The following is a 22,024-nucleotide window of genomic DNA, read 5'->3' on the forward strand; positions in this document are numbered from 1 at the left end:
TTTTTATTTTATTTTTTTAACACCCTGTTTCAATTTTTTATATGCTATAATGTCTTCAATTTGGAGGGGACAAGGCATAAAAAAAATATAAAATAAATCCAGAAACATTTTTTTCCATCAAAAAAACAATGCATACTAGGTTTTTTGGTAGTAATTTGGTTTAAAAATCGAAGTTTAATATTATTTGAATCATAATCATATTTTGTTAAACTCTTAATTCGTCTTGACATTCTGATTGTCCACAAATAAAGTTAAGTAAAGCCTTATAACGTGGTGCGCCTTATATCTGAAAGCAGTTTTAAAATAGGCCATTCGTTGAGGATGCACCATATAATCCAGTGTGCATAATGGTGCGGAAAATACGTTGTTTCTTGGCGAAAAATAATAATCCGGAAATTAAGCCTGATTTACTATTTATACTTTTGTGTTTCCCGACAAAGCCACTATTTGAGAGAAGGGCAAATGTTGGCGACTGTTTTGATGTCATTGGGGTTTGTTTGCCCGGCGGACGACTGCCGTTCGCCTGTACTGCTCTTGTCGCAGTGAACTTTTGAACGTATTCAAAACTTCCTTGCGATAAGAGAAGTACAAGCCAATGTCTGGGAACATCCCGCGACCGTCAGTGGAAAAGGGGCACCTTATAACCCGGTGCACCTTGAGGTACAAAAAAGTCGGTACGTCAGCCAGACCTCATGAAATCACTCACGAGCAAAAATATTTATATATAAAGGGTGTTCAAATGCAATTACATACAGTACATAAAAAGTGCATTTTTTGCTTGAATTGCCACGTTTCTAAAAGGTTTAAGAGTGTTACCTCGATGTGGTGTTGGCTGTAATTTTCAGGCTACCAGGGTTGCGTATGAGTTTGTCCAGGATGCTGACGATCTGTTCAAACTTGGGCCGGTTGTTCCTTTCTTTCTGCCAGCAGTCTAGCATCAGCTGATAAAGTGTAGCAGGACAGTCCATGGGCGGTGGAAGGCGGTAACCCTCATCTACAGCCTTTATAACCTTGACATCGGAAGCACAATGAAGTATTGATTAAAGCTTGATGTTACTGCAAGAGACGCTCGTTGCCACTTTAGTGTTGTTGTCTTACAAAGGCCCTAGTCCATTTGTGTACTCACGTCTTGATTGGACATTTCCCAGTAAGGCCGTTCCCCGTACGACATGACTTCCCAGAGAACGATGCCATAACTCCAAGCGTCACTTGATGATGTAAACTTCCTGTATGCGATTGCCTCCGGAGCTGTCCACCGAATTGGGATCTTACCTCCCTGAGAGACCAGTGTGTAAGGGAAAAATAAATGACAGAGGTTTGTCAAGAGAGTTGTATTTTTTTTGCCAAAACCTTTGAACTATAAAAGTAAAGTCAGTGTTATGACTGGCGGTGACAGCATTTTGGGTGGGGCCTTAATGTTGTCATTTGATGTGATCCATTATGTTTACTTCATTTGCTCTTTTTTTTCACTTTTATTCTGTCGTATAAGTTTGGGCATGGCCTGAGGCTGCACAAGTATTTGAGCTCCGTTTGCCCAGTGACATCTCAGGACGTCAAACGGTCTTCCTTCTTCTGCTTCTTCTGTCCAGTTTATGTTGTTACTTTGTATTTTTATGCTCTGCAGTGCTGCTCTATGTAGTTACCTTGCATTTTTTGTTCCGCGTCTAGCCCTGCTCTGCTGTTCATTTTTAGTTTAGGGTTCTGCATCAAGCCAATGCTTTCTGTTTTTATTTTGTATTGATGTGTCCCGCCTCCAATCCTGCTTTCTAAGACTTACTTTTACAGTGATAATTTGCAATTTTTTGTTCTGTTTGCAATCCTGCTCTGTTGTCTTTTTTAAAAAAAACTTACTTTTCATTGTATGTTTGTGATTGGTCCAGCCCCGCTTTTCAATTATACTTTGTGTTTGTGTTTCCCACATCCAGTCCTGATCTCTGTTATGTTAAATTTTTAAATATAAAGACTTAGACTTTTCCATTCCCGTGACCAAATTCTGTTCCTCGCCTGACACTCAACTTAAAATGGGAAACTGTTAACAGTGAAGTCCGTGAGGATGTTACAGCTGAATTGGCTCTGGATGGATTGGCTCTTATCCCAATCATACAAAAATGTTGGGCTTGGCCTTGGAGCATCCGTCAGGAGTTGAAAATTCAAGAAAGTTGGCCCATCAAAAGTGTGATTGAAGTGTACTGCGGTTCTATATGAGCAAGTGAAGCTTTTTTCACAAGAGACTCATGCACAAGGCACAGTTAAAAGAACCTTCTCAATTTTTTTTTTCCGATTGTCTTAATGTGTGATTACTATTAAACCTATGGTTTATATAGACATACGGAGACGGTCCAATTTGCTGTGAAACCACCTTGGACCCTAAGAAGCTGCTGAGTCACATGTGTTCAACTTTAAAAGGCCATTAGAGGGTGAGTTTCCCTCACTGCCATGTATTCATTACGAAAATAAATGAAAAATGTTCCAAAAATAACATATCTTTCAAATATAATCCAAAATTTCCTGCACCACTTCTTATTGTACCATTGGCTTCATTTGTCATTCTAGCTGTGAATGAGGACAAATGAGGGACATGGAGCTGAGGGATTGGGGCTGATGGCAGCCAAAACTAACAAAAGTCATCGGCCAAGACTATTCAGTTCATGCATGGCGGTGTGCAGTCTACACGCTCCTCTATAACAACACACAGTCCCATAGCTCCGAGGAAACACGGTGAGCTGTATATGACGGAGAAAAAACAAAATTGCACACACGTGTGCATTATAATATTTGATGTATGACTTTGAGGTGTGGACAGAACTGCAACGCAAACAGACTTGGAACACACACATCACAACTACTCATATATGACAGTCCGCTTCCCTCGTTCAAATGCATGATTAATTATATCAAAACATCAAAATAGGAACGAGGACACAGTTTGCCTAATAAATCAGGGAAGATAAAATTCCTATGTGAAGCATTGTCAGTTACTGTACAGGTCAGTTTATTATTGTGTTTTATCATTCCACACTTCATGTCGTATTTCTAGGAGGGAGGCAAATGGCACCCCGGCTGTTTATTTGACAAGCAATCATTGGTCAGCAAATTGCAGCATGCTTAAAGGGGCTACGTGTATAGTCTAGACCATATTATCCCTGTGATGAAAATGACCACACACATGCTGCGAAATAACACAGCTGTACGTCTGCAGCATGCCAGGCTGGCTGGTACGGGAAGTGGAATGCCAGTCTAATGTTGGCAGAAAATTTGTTCTACATCCAGAATAAATATGAACAAATTAACTTTTTTCTACATACGTTTGTGAAAAAAAAAAAAAAATGTTCATGTATGGCAATATTAAAGGTGCCGTTACATGAAAAGTTGACTTTTTGGAGCGTTTAACTATGTTCCGTTGTTGATTTCTCACCTTAAACACCCCCAAAGTATTATTTTCCTTCATTAAGGCATTTCTATGCAGTCCTAGCTCATTATGTGCTGTCACACTGGTTTGATGTGTCCTTATAACAACAGGAGGAAAACAGGAGCAATTTGTACCTCCCCTACACCTCTGTGCATCGCCTGTGCAAACATACACACTGACCTCATCCACATCTTTTAGTTTTGTTTTGGTTCCGGAGACGAGGAGGAGAGATTTTGCACCGAGTTGGCCAAAAAAGTAATATTTCATTCATGAGCTACAACGTTTTACTGTAGAAATGCTGAAGCGGCCAAAACGTGTGTTTAGCACAGCCGGACAATCAGCGTCAGTCGTAAGTAATTCACCTGCCGGTGGAACTATTGATATGAATACTGGGTTCCCACAGGGACCCGTTTGTTAGGAGGAGTGCGCGTTATGAGAGCAAAAGGCCTGCGAGACTCGTGAAGATGAGCACTCAAGACAATGGATGGATGCATATTGCGTGGTTTGCCAGCATTGAGCTACGTCACGAAGGGGGCAAGGCAGCCACACGGTAAAAGAGGTGCGGGCTCTGCAGACGAGGCGTTTCACATCCTGATTAGAAATAACGGGCCCATAAAATTCAAGTTAAATCAGAAATTAAATCACCAATGTGCCAAATGTAATTTATATGCACATATTACACTGTGGAATGAATAAAAAATCAGGTTTAGGCCCTTTAAAGAGAAGGTATGAAAAATCCTGTACAGCAATAAGCTAAATTGCGTGTCCTATTTAATGTGCGTTCTCTGTGTTATGTTGTGTTTGAGCTCACCCTTGTGGTGTAAGCGGCCTCGGGGTCATCCTCCAGGACCCTTGACAAGCCGAAGTCTGACACTTTACACACCAGGTTGCTGTTGACTAAGATGTTTCGTGCAGCAAGGTCTCTGTGAACATAGCCCATGTCCGACAGATACTTCATTCCTGAGGCGATGCCACGCAGCATGCCAACCAACTGAATTCCAGTAAACTGGGCGTCGTGCTTCTGGGAGGAAAAACAAAGAAGGAAGAAAATTCACTGTGAGCAGAATTTAAGGTCACACTTTAAATTTGTTCTTAGCTTGATGGCAACTCTGACCTTGCAGGTTATTTGTATGAGACAAAAATAGCCACGGCATCGTAATTAACCTTTATAAAAGCACTTTTGACATTTTATTGCACATTTAAAGTCAGAGGTGACATCCTGGAAGTTGCACAGAGCGCCAAACAGATATCGGGAGTCAGAAAATCGGATCCATTTGCGTGTTAATACAGTATAATGACGTGTTACTCAACCTTATTTATTTATTTTGGTGATGTACCCCGTGTGCAAGTTATGGACCAAAAATATAATTCAATCATAGTGAATTAATGTTTGTGTATTTTCTGCACTGCCAATTTGACATAATGTCCTTTTTTTAAATACATGCTTTTTTTAAAAAAAAAAAAAAGATTTACCGATTAATATAACTAATAAACAGCAGGTTAATCGATTGTTGCTATAATCATTAGTGCCAGTACTATTATAAAACACCACTCCTTTCTCTTGCACCTATACTACATACTACATGTTTTAGAGAGAAAATTTTGCGTAGTGTGGCCAAAGCAAGGTAGTAGTACTTGAGTGAGGACTCAATACATTTTTTTTGCTGTCTCAGACTCGACTCGGACTCCTTGGCGTTGGACTCAGATATGTCTCGGAGATTAAAATTGATGTATTGTAGATGATTCTAAATAGTTATTTTTTTATAGACTCAACCAACAACTACTAACTTCTATCTATCTTTTGTACCTGAAAAGTAGCGTCCTCCTTCCGACTAAACTTGAATAAACTTCAAAATAGCCATCTAATAAGTTCAACCCGCGGTTAGAGCTCATTAATGTTGGCCTAACTGTTCTACTTCACCCCATATTTTCTTGAAGGGTCTGAGGCCTCTTGAATTTTCATCACTTGACTCATCTGATGATCTTTGCACAGTTACTCTTTTCTTATTCATTCACCCAAAGTACTGAATTTGTTTAAAATGTCTTTAGATTGAGATGGAACACTGGAGATCCAGTATACTCAACCCTCAAAGTATTAATTGAGTGCATTGAGGCATTTATTAGTCTACACAATTTTTACAATGGGGTGTAGGAGAATAAATTGACAATAAATGCACTTTCATTGGTTTGTCATGGCCGGGAGAAGTGCGTAAAGTGGTTTATGAGCAGTTTTATACTTCTCGTCATTTGCTACTGATAGATGAATACAAATGGCCTGTGGAAAGCAGTTTCAGTCTCTTGTTGGCATATGAGTGACTTAAGTGAGATTATCTGTGATAATGTGTTGTTTTCACACACTTCACATCATTTTCAAGACCACAATACAGTGAGTCATTTTTGTTGTTTTTGTTTGTTTATGAACCCGACTTGACCATCTTGTTTCGACGGCAGCAGTTAGTTTTCAGACCACCTGGAATTGTCACTTCAAAGCCTCCCAGAATCAGACATATGCTATAATGCATAAGCTATGAGTTTGTGTGTGTGTTTGCGTGTGCGCATATGACACATCTACAGAGATGAAGTGCAGGCCTCGGGCGACATGCCAGCCAACAGCTACTCCTCCAGGATGAACTATGATGCAGTGCAGACGTGGTAAAGGGCTAAAACATGAGTCTGCAAGCTTTGATGTCAGTGTTATGACTTGGCTCTCATGCTTTGACTAATTTCAGTCAGGCGGGTCACTCCTTTTTAAAGAGCAGAGACGTGGTTAAAAAAAAAAAAAAAGTCCCTCCCTGCATGATGAATGTGTGTATGTAACGGATACACAATCTACAGAGAAGTGCAACTGAAGAAACACACTGGCAATAAAACTAATTAGACTTTATTTTTGTTAAAGCGGACAGAGGCTAATTCGAGGTCCGGTCATTTGGATATTCCAAGTGTCAAAATGCAGGACTTCCAACGTGATATATGTTGCATGTTTACGTCAAAGTGGGAACTCTTTAGAAGCCTAAATAGAGCGTCCTATAGTTTTTCGTGTGTTTTTGCTCACGAAGGTCAGGAAGGGGGTTTCCAGTATTTCTGGGAAAGGCATAATCATGTCATCATCACTATTTGTGTATGCTTACCAAATTAGAAAAGGTAGCTAGCCGGCTAATGAGCCGTGCCATAAGCAAAGTCATTGCCGCCTTGAGAGGCTGGAATTGCTTTATGCATTGCTGTGACACCACGAATGCAACCCTTTTCATTGCACACGTACCATGGGCATTGGCTAAAAACGGCATCAAGTTGTCTGAAAAGACTACTCACCCTTAAAAAGCTGTCCAGCGAACCATTCTCCATGTACTCAGTGACGATCATGACGGGCTTACCTGCAAAGACAAAGACAATTTGTGTTCATCATGTTTTATCTGCTCGCCGTCTAGCTAAAATGCTAATCAAATTGCAATTCAAGAAGTGTCGGAATGATTGGAAAAACAGCGATTATACATTTGCTACAATCAATATTACTGCTGCAATGAAAAAAATGTTTTGTTGAGGTTTAGTCTCAAACTTCGCCGTTGGGCTCAACCGTAGACATATGCCACTTCACCTGCGATTTACAAAATATCTTGCAGAACATCCTGCTACCACACATGTACTAATCTTCCACCCACATAGAAGGATAAGTACACTGGGTTCCGGCCATGGTTTTTTCTCCCTGGATACACTTTTAACCCTTTTAGGGTCGGAAGCATCATGTAACTATGGAACTCTAAATCAAATAAAAAACCTGACCCAGAACAAGGCAGAATGATACCTGTGCAGTCCTTCTCCGTTCTCCTCATGCATGAGCTATAGTTTCTTACAAATGTCGAACAAACTCACCAAAGTTTACAGTTCTCAAAACTTTGAATAGTTGCTTCAGAAGGTAAGCAATCAAAAGTGACATCTTTGTTTCAAACGACAACCAGCATGAGGTTTATTACACAGGAAGTGGAGAGGGGAAAAACAATCACTTTATGCATCTTTTAAACCAGCCATTGTTAAATCAACAGGCCTGGAATCAAGACTTGTTGTGTCCCAGATGGCTTTGTTGTCACAGATTCACTCTTGACTTGCCACCAGCCATATGCTCCATCTCCATTTTACCCTGATAAATTAGCCCCACCTCTCTTTTCCACATCGTGTGTGAACTGTCCTCGCATCTGAATGAGATGTGGCACCAAGTGATGAAACTGCATGTTAAATGTAACAAATCAATCAACCCCGATGAAAGAAATAAAATTCCCATTCTACTCATGATTTATCACTTTAATTAAATCAAAAGAGGCTTCAACCGAATAGATGATATCAATTACTGTTTGTGCAACCAAACCATATAACCCTCATAAGTAGGCTAGCTTCAATTTTATGGTGTGTAGTGTGATATATCAACTTCAATCCAAGTATATTGATTGACAGTGTCGTTTAAACCAGGGGTTTTAGAAAGCAAAGTTTCCAAGGACCTCCAATTACATAACAAAAAAGTCATTTAATTTGAATATGGCTTTGTTTGCTGTCGTCAAGCAACTGTAGATACAAAGTGCATTTTGACAAATATAAATAGTTACGTTTTAAAAAAAAAATATCAAACTACTTGAATTCCATGGTCTGCAATTTACAAAGTCTTGATATTAATTTAGTACTTATAGAAGCGGCGGGATGGTGTAGTTCAAAAGACGTATTTATTTAGTAATAATAGTAAATACATTCATCAAATGTAAAGATTCAAATCAAACAGTTTTTTAGGGTTTTTGCAATACATACAACTTACAGTATTTTTTGCTAGCGTCTTTCTCAAATCTCTGAATCTTTAGAAGACAAATCAAATGGGGGAGTGGAGACACACTCAAAAATCTTGTAATAGTATTTCATAATGAAGCACAGCCCCAAACATTATAGGACAGTTCTCATCCCTTTCATGAAAAATGTTTTGCTTTCGTTTCCCTTGATTCATTAAATGTTGACCTCCAAATTGTCTAATTCAACATAGTTTGTCTCACTAAACTCACAAAGCTTCATTTTACGATCATAGCCTATCCATCTGTGCTTAAACTCCTCCGACGCGGTGATGGATAGGTGCGTTTATGAGAGGACGATTTTATAGCAAGTGAGTGGAACACACGCAGGGTCCTCCCTTGTGTCTTGAAGCCTCTTCAATTCCAGCCTTTTCTTGCTTCGCATTGGCAGCAAAGATAAAGGCCCTGCAGCCTTTGTTCTGTTGCTCTACATGTGGACGACTGTGCGTGTGTATGCGAGCTTCAAACGTGTGTGTCTCTGACAATATGCAGCCTGTGGATCAGCCAAAAGCAGCAAGGTAAATGGGGTGTGAAAGTCTCAGGATTAAGAATTAACAGGAGCGGTTTAATAAATCACCCACATAGGGCTGTGTGTGTAAGTGCATGTGTGTAGGTGTGTGTGTGTGTGAAGAGCAAATGAACCTAAAATCAAGCCTTGCTTCCGGGTTGCCCAAGTCATGCACATATGTTCAGGGTACCCCTCCAAATGTTCACTATCACGCACTAACACACACAAATGAACAGACAAATGAACACACACACGCATGGGTTTGTACGGCTATACTTGTGAAGACGTCTGTTGATATCATGCATTTCCTTGCCCCTAACACTAACATCACAACAGGTTGCCTTGCCCTAATCCATGCCCTTACTTCAACCAAAATCCAGTTCAAAGCTATGCTTTAAACCCCAGCCACTACTGTAGCTTCTATTCTATGCACCTTGTAATGCGATGCACCCTAGACATGAAAACTGATTTAAAATCAGCCATTCATTATAATCTCGTGTGAATTAGTGAGGAAAAATCAGTATTCATTGTATTCGTTACAATTTAAAAAAAAAAAATCTGATGAAAATCGAAAATTGCCAAATACAATCTAATACAAAAACCGCATATTGCAACAATTGATCCAATTAGCACATGTCGATCTCTGGTCCTCGAGTGCCGGTATACTCTGTGTTTTCCATATTTCGTCCCCCCTAACACCCCTGATTAAAATGTTTTGTCAGCGATCTCTGCAGGAGCTTGAAAATGATGCTGATCATTTGAATCGGGTGCGTTTGAGAGAGAAACATTGAAAACCTGCAGAAAACCAGCCCTCGTGGACTGGACTTCGATCAGTCCATTATACTTAGCAATAGGTTGAACACATTTTTTTATTTGTTTAACCCATTTGTTAATTGTTTAATTTACAATATACCTACCAGATTAAACAACTTTTAAAAAAGTGAAAAGGAAAAAAAACTTTTCTGTTAAGGTTTAAGGCCTAGCTAGCACTGACATCTTGGAAAAATACTTTCTCCAAAGTCAAACCATCCAGCTGAACTGAATTAAAAGGGGGCATGGAGCAATTTCGACACTGTGATCACACGAGAGAATAAGAGAATTAGACTGAGGGAGATGAAACAAGGGAAAGCAAAAATTGAGGACAATTAAGTGAAGAGAGTGTTTTAGTCACTACATAGCAGCGCTTCTTAACAAGGCTGGCGCCTCGGGGAAAGATAGAGGCCAGGCGTGTTTCTCAACGACAAAGTTCAGACTCATTATTTTGTGTGTTTTTTTTTTGCTCTCGTTCCGTTTTAAAGACTCCTTCTGTGCGCTGATGATAGTCCTATAAAGAGACCCAGAGGGGAGCAAGCAAGCGATATGGATTTATGCCCGCTAAGGACACAGCTTTGATCCGACGACATTGATCTGCAGAGATTTACACCGCGGCGACTCGATAAAACCGCTGCGATTTTCTCTAAAGTGTCGGGCACTTTAGGGTCATTTGTCAAAGACATTTTCACATCAGAATCGTTGAAAAAAATAATCCAGAAAGAATGGATGTGTCATGGAATGTGCCTACAAATCATATATCAGGGTTTTCCTTGTGTATTTCTCCTACAGTCTTAACCCCTGTGCAGTATTTTGATCAATTTCTGTCATTTTCTTCCACATGATTCTTGTAGTATTTGGGCCTTTGGATGGCACACCCCTGGTAGTCAGGAAATAGTAGTTTGAAAAAACACTGCAAACGAGTGAGATGTGATTTTGAAGACTTCAACAAACGGTGAAATCCTTTTCCGATTACTTACTGCGTGTCACGACGCCTTCCAGCCTGATGATGTTGGGGTGGTCAAACTGGCCCATGATTGAAGCTTCAGCGAGGAAGTCCCGCCTCTGCTTGTCTGTATATCCTCCTTTTAGAGTCTTGATGGCCACGCAGATCTCCTTCTTACTTGGTAGCTTCAGACGACCACTGCATACCTCACCAAATTCACCTAAAGGGCAAAACACGAGAATGTTACAAATTTTGACTATCGGGAGGAACTGTGACATTTTCTTTTGTCAACAGCCAGCTATAATAAGGGTTGTTCAAAAATATAACACGAATTTAAAAAGATAGCGAGTGGAGGTCTCGCTGCCTCACATGGAGGTCGTGGCTTCAGTTCTGGCTCCGACCTTGCGGTGCGGAGTATGCGAGTTCTCCTCATGCCTGTGTGAGTTTTCTCGAGTTTAGTTTGGCTAAAAGCTTTGCTACGGCTCGTATCCTTGTTGCCATCGCTAGCTCTCACTGTAGTCGCAGCTGGGTGCTTTGCATTTATGTGGTAAGCTAAACTTGAGCTGCTTCTGTGGTAAGCGAGCGTCTTCTTACAAAAATATTCCCATCATTCTATCTTGATCAAAGTTGCTGTTTTGAAGTTCCGTTTATATTTCATTGGAATGACAATCGTCACATGCTCTTCCATTTTCGCGTATTCCTTCTGCCCGTGCACTTGCCCTCCCATCAGGTTATGTCAAACACAGTGAACAGCTAATGTGTCCACTTCACGGTTGGAATGACCTTTGGTTTATAGACGTCAAAGATACATTGTAACTGGTCAGGCAACAAATGAGTTAAACAGTTGTATTAGTAGTGATGTAAGTCAACTACTGTGTGTATTTCTTGATTAATACAAACACAAATGTCTAATGACGAAAACTGCCCTGCTGTTGACGCAATCTTATTGTCTGTTGGTACAACTGGATGCAAGGTGACTCAATACGCTCTGATTAGAATTCCTTGCCGGTGAGGAGATGCGTGCGTGTATATTTCATCCCGTGCCAATGTGTGTGTGTGTGTGTGTGTTTTGCACAATGTACAGTAAGTGATGCAGGGAGACTGCATGCTTGAAATGCAAGCATCAATGCTGCAGCTGGCTACAAGGGATTTGGCCCAGCTTTAGACAAGTGGATCAAGAATGCAAAGTCCACAACGTATATGCGTATGGAGCATTAGGTGATCTCAGAGCTAAGACATTCGTAGATCTCGAGCTTCCTCTGGCCCACACTATAATTTCCCAGTGCAACTCTGGAACACAGAGCATGGGTCAAAATCTGGACGTGAAGCAACGGGGTCTGGAAGAATTTAGGCCAGTCTAATTACAACCTGTCTAAATACCAACATCAGGCCTGTGCCGTCTAGCAGTGAGCGGGCCAGACAGGGTAAAGGAGCTCTTTTTGTGGTCACCCCCAGAGAGTGGAGATCTCATTTTAATAAGGCTTGATTAGGGACACTCATTCACTTCCTGTTTCTAGTGGAGCCCAGTATCTCACTTTGATGGGAAAGTCCCATGTTCTGTCTTTTCACACACAATCGCCAATTTGCACGAAGATCAAAGTTTGCTTAACCTATTTGAGAAAGATGAGAAGGAAAACTTATGAGCGTTGAACATAGCATGCAATTTAGTACTACTCATAAATTGTTGACAGCAGTTTTACAAAATTAAACATCATGAATGATGTACTACTGACATTCATGATGAGGCAAAGAGGACATTTTATTATTTGGAGAGCACAGATAATCAGTAACATCATTATAAAGGTTCGTCAAGACTTAAACTGTTAACAAGCTGACAATGTTCAGAGAAGACCTGAGCGATAGCAGTTTATAAATTACTGCATGATTAGGTGCAGTATCAACTCTCTTTTTGGTTATTTTGTGTTGTTGGACACGCCGTATTATATACTGTATTATATACTGTATCATATATATATATATATATATATATATATATATATATATATATATATATATATATATATATATATATATATATTTTTTTTTTTTTTTTTTTTTTTTTTTTTACTGTAGGCACACCGGATTATAAAGTGGAGTCTTAATTACCTGGTGTGTTTTTTGAAATTTCCATATATAGGTCACACTGGATTATAAGGGGCAGTGGGTTATAAAACAAATGAGTAAGGGAAACAACCTAGTACAACAAACAAGTCAAACTTTACTCAACTTTATTTCCAGATTTCACCAGTAGAAAGACAACAAACTGAAAAGATGACGTCCATTTATAAGGCAAGCCTTAATTCAAAGGCACACTATAATTTTTGAGAAAATTTGCACATTTTAGGTGCAATAGTAAAAAACAACTACATTTTACAATTTTTTTTTATATGAGATGCTTACATCTCATTCGGGCATGAACCTTTAATGAACCGAAACATATTGAAATGCACATCTTAAATAGTTGTTAAATATTAAATATATGATGTGAGACAGGATGCGTGAGGGGGAATTTATAATAAAGAAAAACATGTTAAATGAATCCAATGCAACAAACTGTCATTTATCATTTGTTTTCCTCCATCAAAGTGCTTTAAAAAGGCAGGGGCATTCAAATGAATTATCATTCCCAGCAGTACACTCTACTGCATAATCGCATACATAACTGACTACTGCACTTAAACCCAGGTGCCGTGCATGTGCTCCTTTTTCTTTTTTTGTAATGCACTTAGTGCAAATGATTTGAATGATGCTAGAAGGAAGAGTAATTCTTTCTCGGACAATAAGACACAACGGACTATTAGCTGCACCACCAAGCATACAGATACCGTGTTTTCCGCACTATGAGGCGTACTGGAATGCACCACATTATAAGGTGCATAGGTTAGAAGCTACAGTAGTGGCTGGGGTTGCGTTATGCATCTACTAGATGGAGCTGCGCTAAAGGGAATGTCAATAAAACAATCAGAATGTTGTATCAGTATGAAATTAGGAATAAAGATGATTTGTGGAAAGTACTTTCTGAAGTATGGGGGAAAATACATCTTGATTACATTACAAGACTGCTCAAACATTTTAATTGTAAAAAAAAATATTGCTTATAACTGAAACAAAGACTTTACATGGAGATTATGTTATTTTATTTTTCTGTTCCCCAAAAATGAAAACTCGATTTTTGCACTGTTTAAGGCGCATCGCAATATATGGCGCACTGTCAGCTTTTGAGAAAATTGAAGGCTACTAAATGTGCCTTTAACTGCGGAAAATACGGTGATTAATTCCAGGCCTCACCGGACCATAAACCGCATATTGTAACATGAGATATTTACGCAGAAAGATGGTACATGGGGACTTTTTATTTATTTATTTTTTCTACCTCACTGGTTACAACAACATTGCACCTTCAACAGAAACTGAACATGCTTAGCATGTGTAGAAATAAGAGCAGCACCAACACACTTTCAACACAGATTCAAGGTGTCCATTAAAAGCAACTCCAGATAAACCACACAGAACTATGAGCCACGGGGTCCAAAGATTGAGAAAAAAGCAGCGCTTGAAGTCTGAAATTTACAATACGTTTTTTTTTTTTTTTTGTAATGACAGTTTGGGTATTGTCGACTCTTACCTGCTCCCACCACTTTGTCAATGGCAATGCAGGAGGCATCCAGCTCCTTGGCAAACTCATGCACAGCCTGGCTCGGGTCCTCATACGTGTGGGGGTCTACGTAGGTCTTAATACCTGGCAGACGCACTGAAGCGGGAAAGAGCAAGTCTAAACACATGGTCATTCAAGAACCCTCACTTCGGAAATGAATACTCCGGACGTTTGAATGTTACATCCTCAAAGTGCCGTCATTTAATCACAACAAACAGAAAAGAATGATCGTCGCGTCCAACTTTTAAGATGATGTAATCTTCTTTGTCTCAGTGAGTTTCGAACGTCAGGATACATGAGGATACTTTGCAGAAGCCACTTAATATCACTCAAACACATGTTACGACAGACTTGCAGATGTTCCTAAATGATGAGAAGAATGGCTGCTATCCATGTGGAAAAGAAAAACTAAGTTGATCAGTTTAGGGAAAATTCCAGCCCAATCATGACCAGATGCAAATAAAACTTTGCTGCTGTTCATTTGCGCTACATTGTGTCAACTTGGATCGAGTGAGAAGAATGAGATAAAAAAAAAAATGCATGTTTTTCACATTGCAGAACGTTATTATTAAATTCAACATTACCTCAGAGAGGAGTTATTTCCTGTCAGATTACATTTTAGTACTTTAACCGGAACCAAAACTCATATTCACCCGAGTTTAGTTGGGTTAGGTATCGTCATTGGCATTTGAGTGCTGATGTTAGACTGAAAACAAAGTAGGGGAGGAATAAAAAAAATCCTTTTGAAATTGGACTTCCCTATTGGATTGTTAAATTGGTCCCATCACAATTCAAGAGTTGGGAACCTCCTATTGTCCTGCAGAGGATGTATTGTGGCTTTTACCTTTGCCCCACCCCCTCCCTCACATTACCGCAATAGTTTGTATGTTATTCGATACGCGATGAAGAAATGTATATGAGTACCAAATTTTTTTGTCATTTTAACAAAACACACCATGTGTTATAATTTGACAGATATGATCTATGTAACCACAAAAGTCAGGGGTAGACATATCATTGTGTTTTTGTAAAATTCACATAAATTAAAGGAAAAACAATGGGGGGGACTTAAGAGCGAGGTCGAATCGTACTCGGGGAAATTCAGTATGATTCTATAGATCTTTTCTTTTAACAGTTATTTTCCTCTACTTTTGCTTTTAAAGATTAGTCTTTGGTTCAAATGACTTCAACTAGAAAACATGGAATACGTTTAATGCTGTGTGTTTTCCACAATACGATGAATCGAAACGCTGTGAGATTCCCACTAACTACCCAAGCACTGCCTTGGTAAATGTGTCCGTCATGAGAAATCATCATCTGTTTTTCAGTATACATATCTAGAAACTGTTTGACGTTTTCATTTGGTAGACAGCCGTGAGATTTTTTAAAACTAAAATAATGGCTGGGAAAAACTGCAGCAGAAAATACAACAATGTCAAGCTTTGCTAACATTTCCCATCAGACCACTGTTTGTTTAGAAGTGTGAAAATACTGTGAGAAAGAAACATTCTACAGGAATGAAACATTCAAGCAATTTATAATGCAAGCAGCTAATTGGGGTTCAGTGAACTGTAAAGTGGAGACAGGAAAGATTGAAGAAGAAAAACAGTCCGGTACTTACGATGGCCGTTGCCAAAGTGCAGTCTTTTCTCATCAGGATGTTTGGATTTGCTGTGGCAACAAAACCTGCCAATCCAAATAGCGAAGGTCAGAAGCTGCGCCACGGCTAATAAGGCTTCACCCATTGGCCCAGTATGCTTTGTGCGTATGTGTGTGTTTAGTGCAAAATCTTACCAACAGCAAGAGAATCCGTGAACTTTTTTCCAGATTGCCAAAATTAGCCACATACTATTACACTGACAGGCACCTACAGTAAGTTACCTAAATGTTCATGTTATTTTTCGGAAGCAATGGAACTAATCATTAATGTTAAAAGAATGTAATAATATAAATGATTATGATAGCAAAGACGCATTTCTGGTTGGGTCCATTTACAACAAATATAATATATATATATATATATATATATATATATATATATATATATATATATATATATATATATATATATATATATATATATATATATATATATATATATTAATTCTCATGTTGCATATCATTGTCATAGAACCCAAATATGGAAGGGAGGCCAGCAATATTTTATCATTATGATATTGTATAATGCAATAACTTGAGAAAATTGAACGTTTTTATGTTCTTTTTAATTCGAAAAATTCATTTGATGTGATACTCATGACTAATCAACACGAATTGTTAGGCTTGTCGATTTTGCCCAAAAATGCTGAGCTGATATGTACAGACCTTCCAATCAGGACATAGAGCAGAACAGTGAGCAGGATGATGGCCACTGCTGAGGAAATGGCGATGAGAACAACCTGGCTGCTCTCACTGGAGATGGAGAAGGCTGCTGAAAAAAAACATGGCAACATTGTAGTAAGCATTTTGTTGCATACAATACATACAAAGTTATTTAGAAAAAAAAAAAAAGACTATGGTCATTACAGTGCACCTTATGATCCAGTGTGCCTTATACACTCATAAATAAATACTTTTTGGGGCGGACGAAAAAAATAAAAAACTTAATCGGCATGCACATTCTTTAATTTTTACCTCTGCATTTCAATTATAATTATATTTATTGCAGTTAACATTTTTATAGCACCCTGTTTGAAGCGTTGATATGGTATATATCACAGGAGTCAAACTGAAGGGCAAGGGGCCAGATTGGGCCCGCCACGTCATTTTAAGTGGGCCGTGAAATGCTGAATTGTCTTGACGTTTCTGGTAAACTTGCAGGTTGTCTTCAACTTTTTGGGGAACAACGACCATATTTTGTTCTCAACCTCTCTTTGAACAGTTTTTACCGACCGCTAATTTTAAAACTAAATCAGTGAGTGATGAAGTTTAAAATGTCCTTGAATTCATAGTCATTCTGGCCCTCTGACAGAAACTGTAACTACAATGTGGCCAATGATAAAAATGAGTTTGACACCCCTGCTAAATGCTCCAATTTTTAAACAATGTATTCGGGGACTAGGCACAAAAAACCCAGGTTTTTGTTAAAGAAAGCGTGATTTTATAAAATAAGTTTAATATTCAACAAAACCATATTTATTCTTAGAAACTCTTGATTCGACTTGGCATTGATCCAAGGCTTGGCTTTTAATGTAATTAGGGGTATTATTTCCCATTCTTCAATAGTACTTTGCACAAATCATCTTTATTCTTCATTTCTGATTGTCTATTAATAAAGTTTGATTTATTTTGTTGACATTCCTTTTACCACAGCTTCATCTAGTGGATGCATAACGCAACCCCAGACACTACTGCAGTTTCTATTCTATGCGACTTAATATGCAGTGCGCACTACAATATATATGAAAACAGTTTTTAAAAAGGCCATTCATCGAAGGTGTTCTTTATTATCCAGCCTTTTAGTGCATAAAATACGGTAGTAGCAACCACTTACAGTCAGGACTGGTCTCAAATTGGAAACTGGGGCTGCTGGCTCCGTAGCCAGCTGCCGTGCGGGCTCTGATCTGCAGCAGGTAGGCAGTGTTGGGCTTCAGACCGTTCAGGGTCACGTTACAACCCCGGGCCCGAAGGATCGTGTAGCTGGTCTCCTGCTCCTCCTAGAAGACGAGGCAGAGATACAGACAAAGAAATTAAATACATAGCCCGAAGTCTAAATATTAATGAATACAACATGTGCGCCGTGTCATCTGAGAGCGTGGGCCGTCATAAGCACACACACCCAAACAATGCGGACAGTTTGACAGCTTTCCCTTTATCTGATGAATTATGGCCTCTCTATTTTACGACTTCTCTCCTGCTGATCTGGGCTGATAAAGCAATTCAAGAGCACCGAGTCGTCACCTTGCAACCAGATGTGGAATCTTGTTCGAGAGATGAAAATCACACTTTAATATTCATCCAATAGCGTGATACTTTCAGATGATGGAATGGATTGATTAGTTTATACACATCTTGATGTGCACCAGTTTGGAAGGCCCTTTATTGATTGATTTATTTATTGAACATATAAACACAAATTTCATTGAAATAATCACAACCTAAAGAAAGTATCGATATATATTAAAAAGTACAATTATATGTTCAAAGAAGTAGGAAGAAGTTCACAACTTATCTAGTCCTATACACGTGTTTTCTATGAATATAACGATAATAATAAGAAATAAGAAAATTATGCGATCCAGAAATAAAATGTGGAAAATACAATAAATAACTGTTATTGATGGAAATGAAGATGAAATGAAGAGAGAGAGAAAAATAATTATTGGCATTTATTTTTATTATTTCAGGCACTTTGATTCCCTTGGTTATTTTTTTCAATTTTCGACTAACCTGTAACCCGTATAAGCGCTGTAAAAAAAATAGTTAACAGTTGATGAACAATGGATAAATACTGTTTATTTTTGTTAATGTGAAAAAGGATACAGTTTTAGGTATATTATCTCATTTATAGTCGGCGCGGGGAGCGAAACGTTTACACTTTCCTTTTACTTTGCAAAACATAATTGAGAAGCACTGCATTTCACTAATGCCGTACATCACATTGCTTCATTCTTGATGCTGCCTCATCTTGAAACTGTCTTTCAAGCCCTATTAAACCAATTCACTACAACAAAATAACAGTTGAAGGAAAAGAAGGGTGATAAAACAAGCTTAAACAGCCTAAGTGGGATAAATTTAACAATCCTGAAAACGAGCCTTGTCTTTCTCATTTAAGGCGAATGCATTAAAGTCCAAACCACATCAAGACAGAGTTGAATCCATATTCTACAGACTGGTTTGTTGTAAAAGCCAACACACACACACATGCACTACTAATACAATACAAAGTGACTTCACGGCCAGTAATGGGGGGATTAGAGTTTTATAGAGCACAAAGCTTTTTAAACCGGTATGTGTGCAAGCAGGTAACTGATACAACAGGCCCGCATCGGGATAACTCTTCGTTGCGACTATAAATCCACTCACGGCTTGTCACCATTCAATGGTCGCGACAGCATGGGATCCCTTTAAAAAAATCACACACAGGTGTGGTAAGATGACCTGTGTGTGTGCGTGTGTGTGTGTGTGCGTGTGTGTGTGTGTGTGAGACGAAGCAAAGCATAGCAAAGGCACACTGTGATTACGGGCTGTCCATGTGCGTCTCACCAGAGCACTATAGATCACCGGTATAGCCGCTTTTGGCAATCTAAACAAAGCTGAAGGAAATTATTGCTTGTATAAACATACACACAAAAATGCTAAACAGGATTCCTTCCATGTAAGACCAAATAAACAGAGCAAACCTCTGCATGTGAAGCTCTCTGTGCTCCAGAGATTTACATTGATAACATGTGCAAGAACTGTAGGGTTTGCTCACAACCGCATTTACCGAATGTTGGAGATGTTTCACGCCCATTAGAGGCCCTCTTTGGTTGGAACAATAATTAAATCACGTAAAATCACATTATATGTTTCATATTGAACCCGAGTTCTAAAACCGCAAGGAGAATATAATGCAAATGCAAATAAAGACAACGTCATTATTTATATTCCATTTTCATACATCTGGAGCTAAGCGACACCATCCAAGCCCACAATCGGTGCAAAGATGCTCGCATCGTATGTTTTTAATTCTTTGATGCATCTAATATCAGAGCGGAAGCTAAATAGAGTGAAAACTGAAATGCACAACAGATATGATTCCCTTTCACACATGACAAATCTTAAATCCATAGAAAGCTTGACCTATAATAAAGTGCATCTGCTTAAACATTGCCGATTAAACTATTTCAAGAGTTATCCAGCCAAAGTAGTAGAAACTAGCGTTAAATGTGCTGATGCGTAATGAGTCTTTCATTACGCGCCGCCTTTGAACATCATGGACAATTGTGTCCTCCAGGCTAAGAGGAAAAGGACATCCAGATTTTCACCAGCTTCATGCTGGAAATCTTTGATGATACACTGTGTGTCTTAGTGCTCGTGGCATCTTGGCTAACTTGCACATCTGTGAAAGGACCATTAATGCTGAAAAGCACTTCCAGGTTTCCCAGCAACACATGCTGCAAGCCAGATAATGCCTTTTTATGGCCAGCCCTGTTAATTCTAACACATTTATGCTACTACCATTTAGTTTTCATATAAAATAGCTATCTCTAGGGATGTCAAATATAGTCTTTTTGGAATAGTACGTATTCTAGAAATTTACTGCGTATAACGTGCACTTTAAAAAAATAATTTTCTCAATTGCCAATATCCATTATAATCAGGTGTTCTGTATACATTTATGTTGAAATGAAATAGAATAGTTTGACTTATTTGCTATATTGGTTAGTTTCGCTTAAGGTGCAGTAATGAGCTTTATAAGCTACAGCACTTCATTAATGAAAATGTCCAAAAATGTACATTGAGACAGACCCTTATTCTCCAGTGTGTGTGCGCGTGTGTGTGTCTGTACATATATATATATATATATATATATATATATATATATATATATATATATATATATATATATATATATATATATATATATATATATATATATATATATATATATATATACACCAATGTTTTCATAAGCATAACCTTCCGGAACGCTCTTTCCCTTTATTTTAGCTAGTCAGCTTCTCTATGTGCCGGTACATCTTAGTATCCTTTTCTAATGTGCGCCTTTGTGCTTATATCTTTAAACCTTTACTTGTTCCAATGCAGCATTCAGCCTTGGCATACGAGTTCACCTCGTCCACCCTTTCAAAATAAACGTTTTTTTTTTTTTTTTTTTTCTCAGCGGGGATCTCCCACTGGTGTCCTTGTTCACCCATCTGCATGGAAGAACCCTTTGTCTGAAGTTTAAAATCAATGGTCACTGTGGAGAATCCTGAGAAAAGTGTGTTGGCGTTTGTGTGCATGTCCTTACGTGTCCCTGGATGTGACTAACAAGGATTTATGCAAAAGCCCCGTGCTCTACGCCAATTTAAAACCCGCCTTTTCATTTTTTTCATCGTTTTATAATGAATTAGCATCTTGTGGTTTTGGTGGTGTGTGTGCAAATGTGTGTCAATGAAAAAGCACAGTATCAGTCATTAACTTTTCCCCTCGCTCTTTTCCAGCCGTGTATTAGCATCTTAGGTAAGGGTGGCTGAGCAGGGAAGGCAGTTTAGCGAGGAGACTGCTTCTGTCTGCCTACTAATCAAGAGATTAGGGGCCAGGGTTGGCATTGAGGCAAACTGTGATCTGGGGACACGCATGTGCGTTCTCCTCTCCCGCTTTTACTCTCCCCCACACACACAGGGAATCTGCTCGAGTGACTAAACTTGCATCAAGGGGTAATTTCACCATCAAATGTCAGCTATGGAGTAGCATTGGTGCCGAGAGCCGGTGTAATTCGTTTTGTGCTAATTTCCCTCACAGAGGAATGAACGACCCCGTTCGCTGTCTGCCATAAAACACAAAAATCCGTTGAGGAGAGGGGAGGACAAGATGAGAGACAGATCATGAAATGGGAAAAAAAAAGGTGAGAATAAGTACAGTGAGGCCAAGCTACAGTAAAAAGGCAAAGAAAAACATGATAAAGATGACAAGGCAAGGAATGAGAAGTTGATTCGATAGGGTCAGTGGTTACAAAAGCAGGTGGGAAGCTGAGTAAGTTTGGGGCTGATTTTAATTGGATATCCTTGATAACATCATGCAATTTGCAGAAACACAAGAATCGTTTCAACTTGTATTAATGGTTTACATTAAGATATAATCGTACTTCACTATATTTCCATATCACAGATAACCTTCATCTTGATGTCTTGGATACCCAAGAAACTTCATTTGTACTGTATTTTTCAGA

At 38.9% G+C, this 22,024-nt stretch overlaps 1 protein-coding gene across 5 annotated transcripts in view; it reads right to left on the reverse strand.

The window, feature by feature from the left end:
* epha3 (eph receptor A3) overlaps nucleotides 1-22,024 on the reverse strand; it is a 98,681-nt gene that overhangs the window by 12,489 nt on the left and 64,168 nt on the right. For 3 of the 5 annotated variants that reach the window (XM_088414375.1, XM_088414380.1, XM_088414379.1), the window contains exons 7-15: nucleotides 17,642-17,804; nucleotides 16,474-16,579; nucleotides 15,770-15,834; nucleotides 14,119-14,244; nucleotides 10,528-10,713; nucleotides 6,719-6,780; nucleotides 4,221-4,430; nucleotides 1,127-1,276; nucleotides 817-1,010 (exon numbers count right to left, since the gene is read on the reverse strand). In XM_088414375.1, the coding sequence (XP_088270501.1) occupies nucleotides 817-1,010; nucleotides 1,127-1,276; nucleotides 4,221-4,430; nucleotides 6,719-6,780; nucleotides 10,528-10,713; nucleotides 14,119-14,244; nucleotides 15,770-15,834; nucleotides 16,474-16,579; nucleotides 17,642-17,804 (1,262 nt within the window). The remainder of the gene's footprint in view (nucleotides 1-816; nucleotides 1,011-1,126; nucleotides 1,277-4,220; nucleotides 4,431-6,718; nucleotides 6,781-10,527; nucleotides 10,714-14,118; nucleotides 14,245-15,769; nucleotides 15,835-16,473; nucleotides 16,580-17,641; nucleotides 17,805-22,024) is intronic. The other 2 variants (XM_088414377.1, XM_088414378.1) reach the window with 2 other exon arrangements.

This window comes from Hippichthys cyanospilos, chromosome 5 (genome assembly GCF_059441005.1).
Source record: "Hippichthys cyanospilos isolate Australia breed blue-spotted pipefish chromosome 5, RoL_Hcya_1.0, whole genome shotgun sequence".
NCBI lineage: Eukaryota > Metazoa > Chordata > Actinopteri > Syngnathiformes > Syngnathidae > Hippichthys > Hippichthys cyanospilos.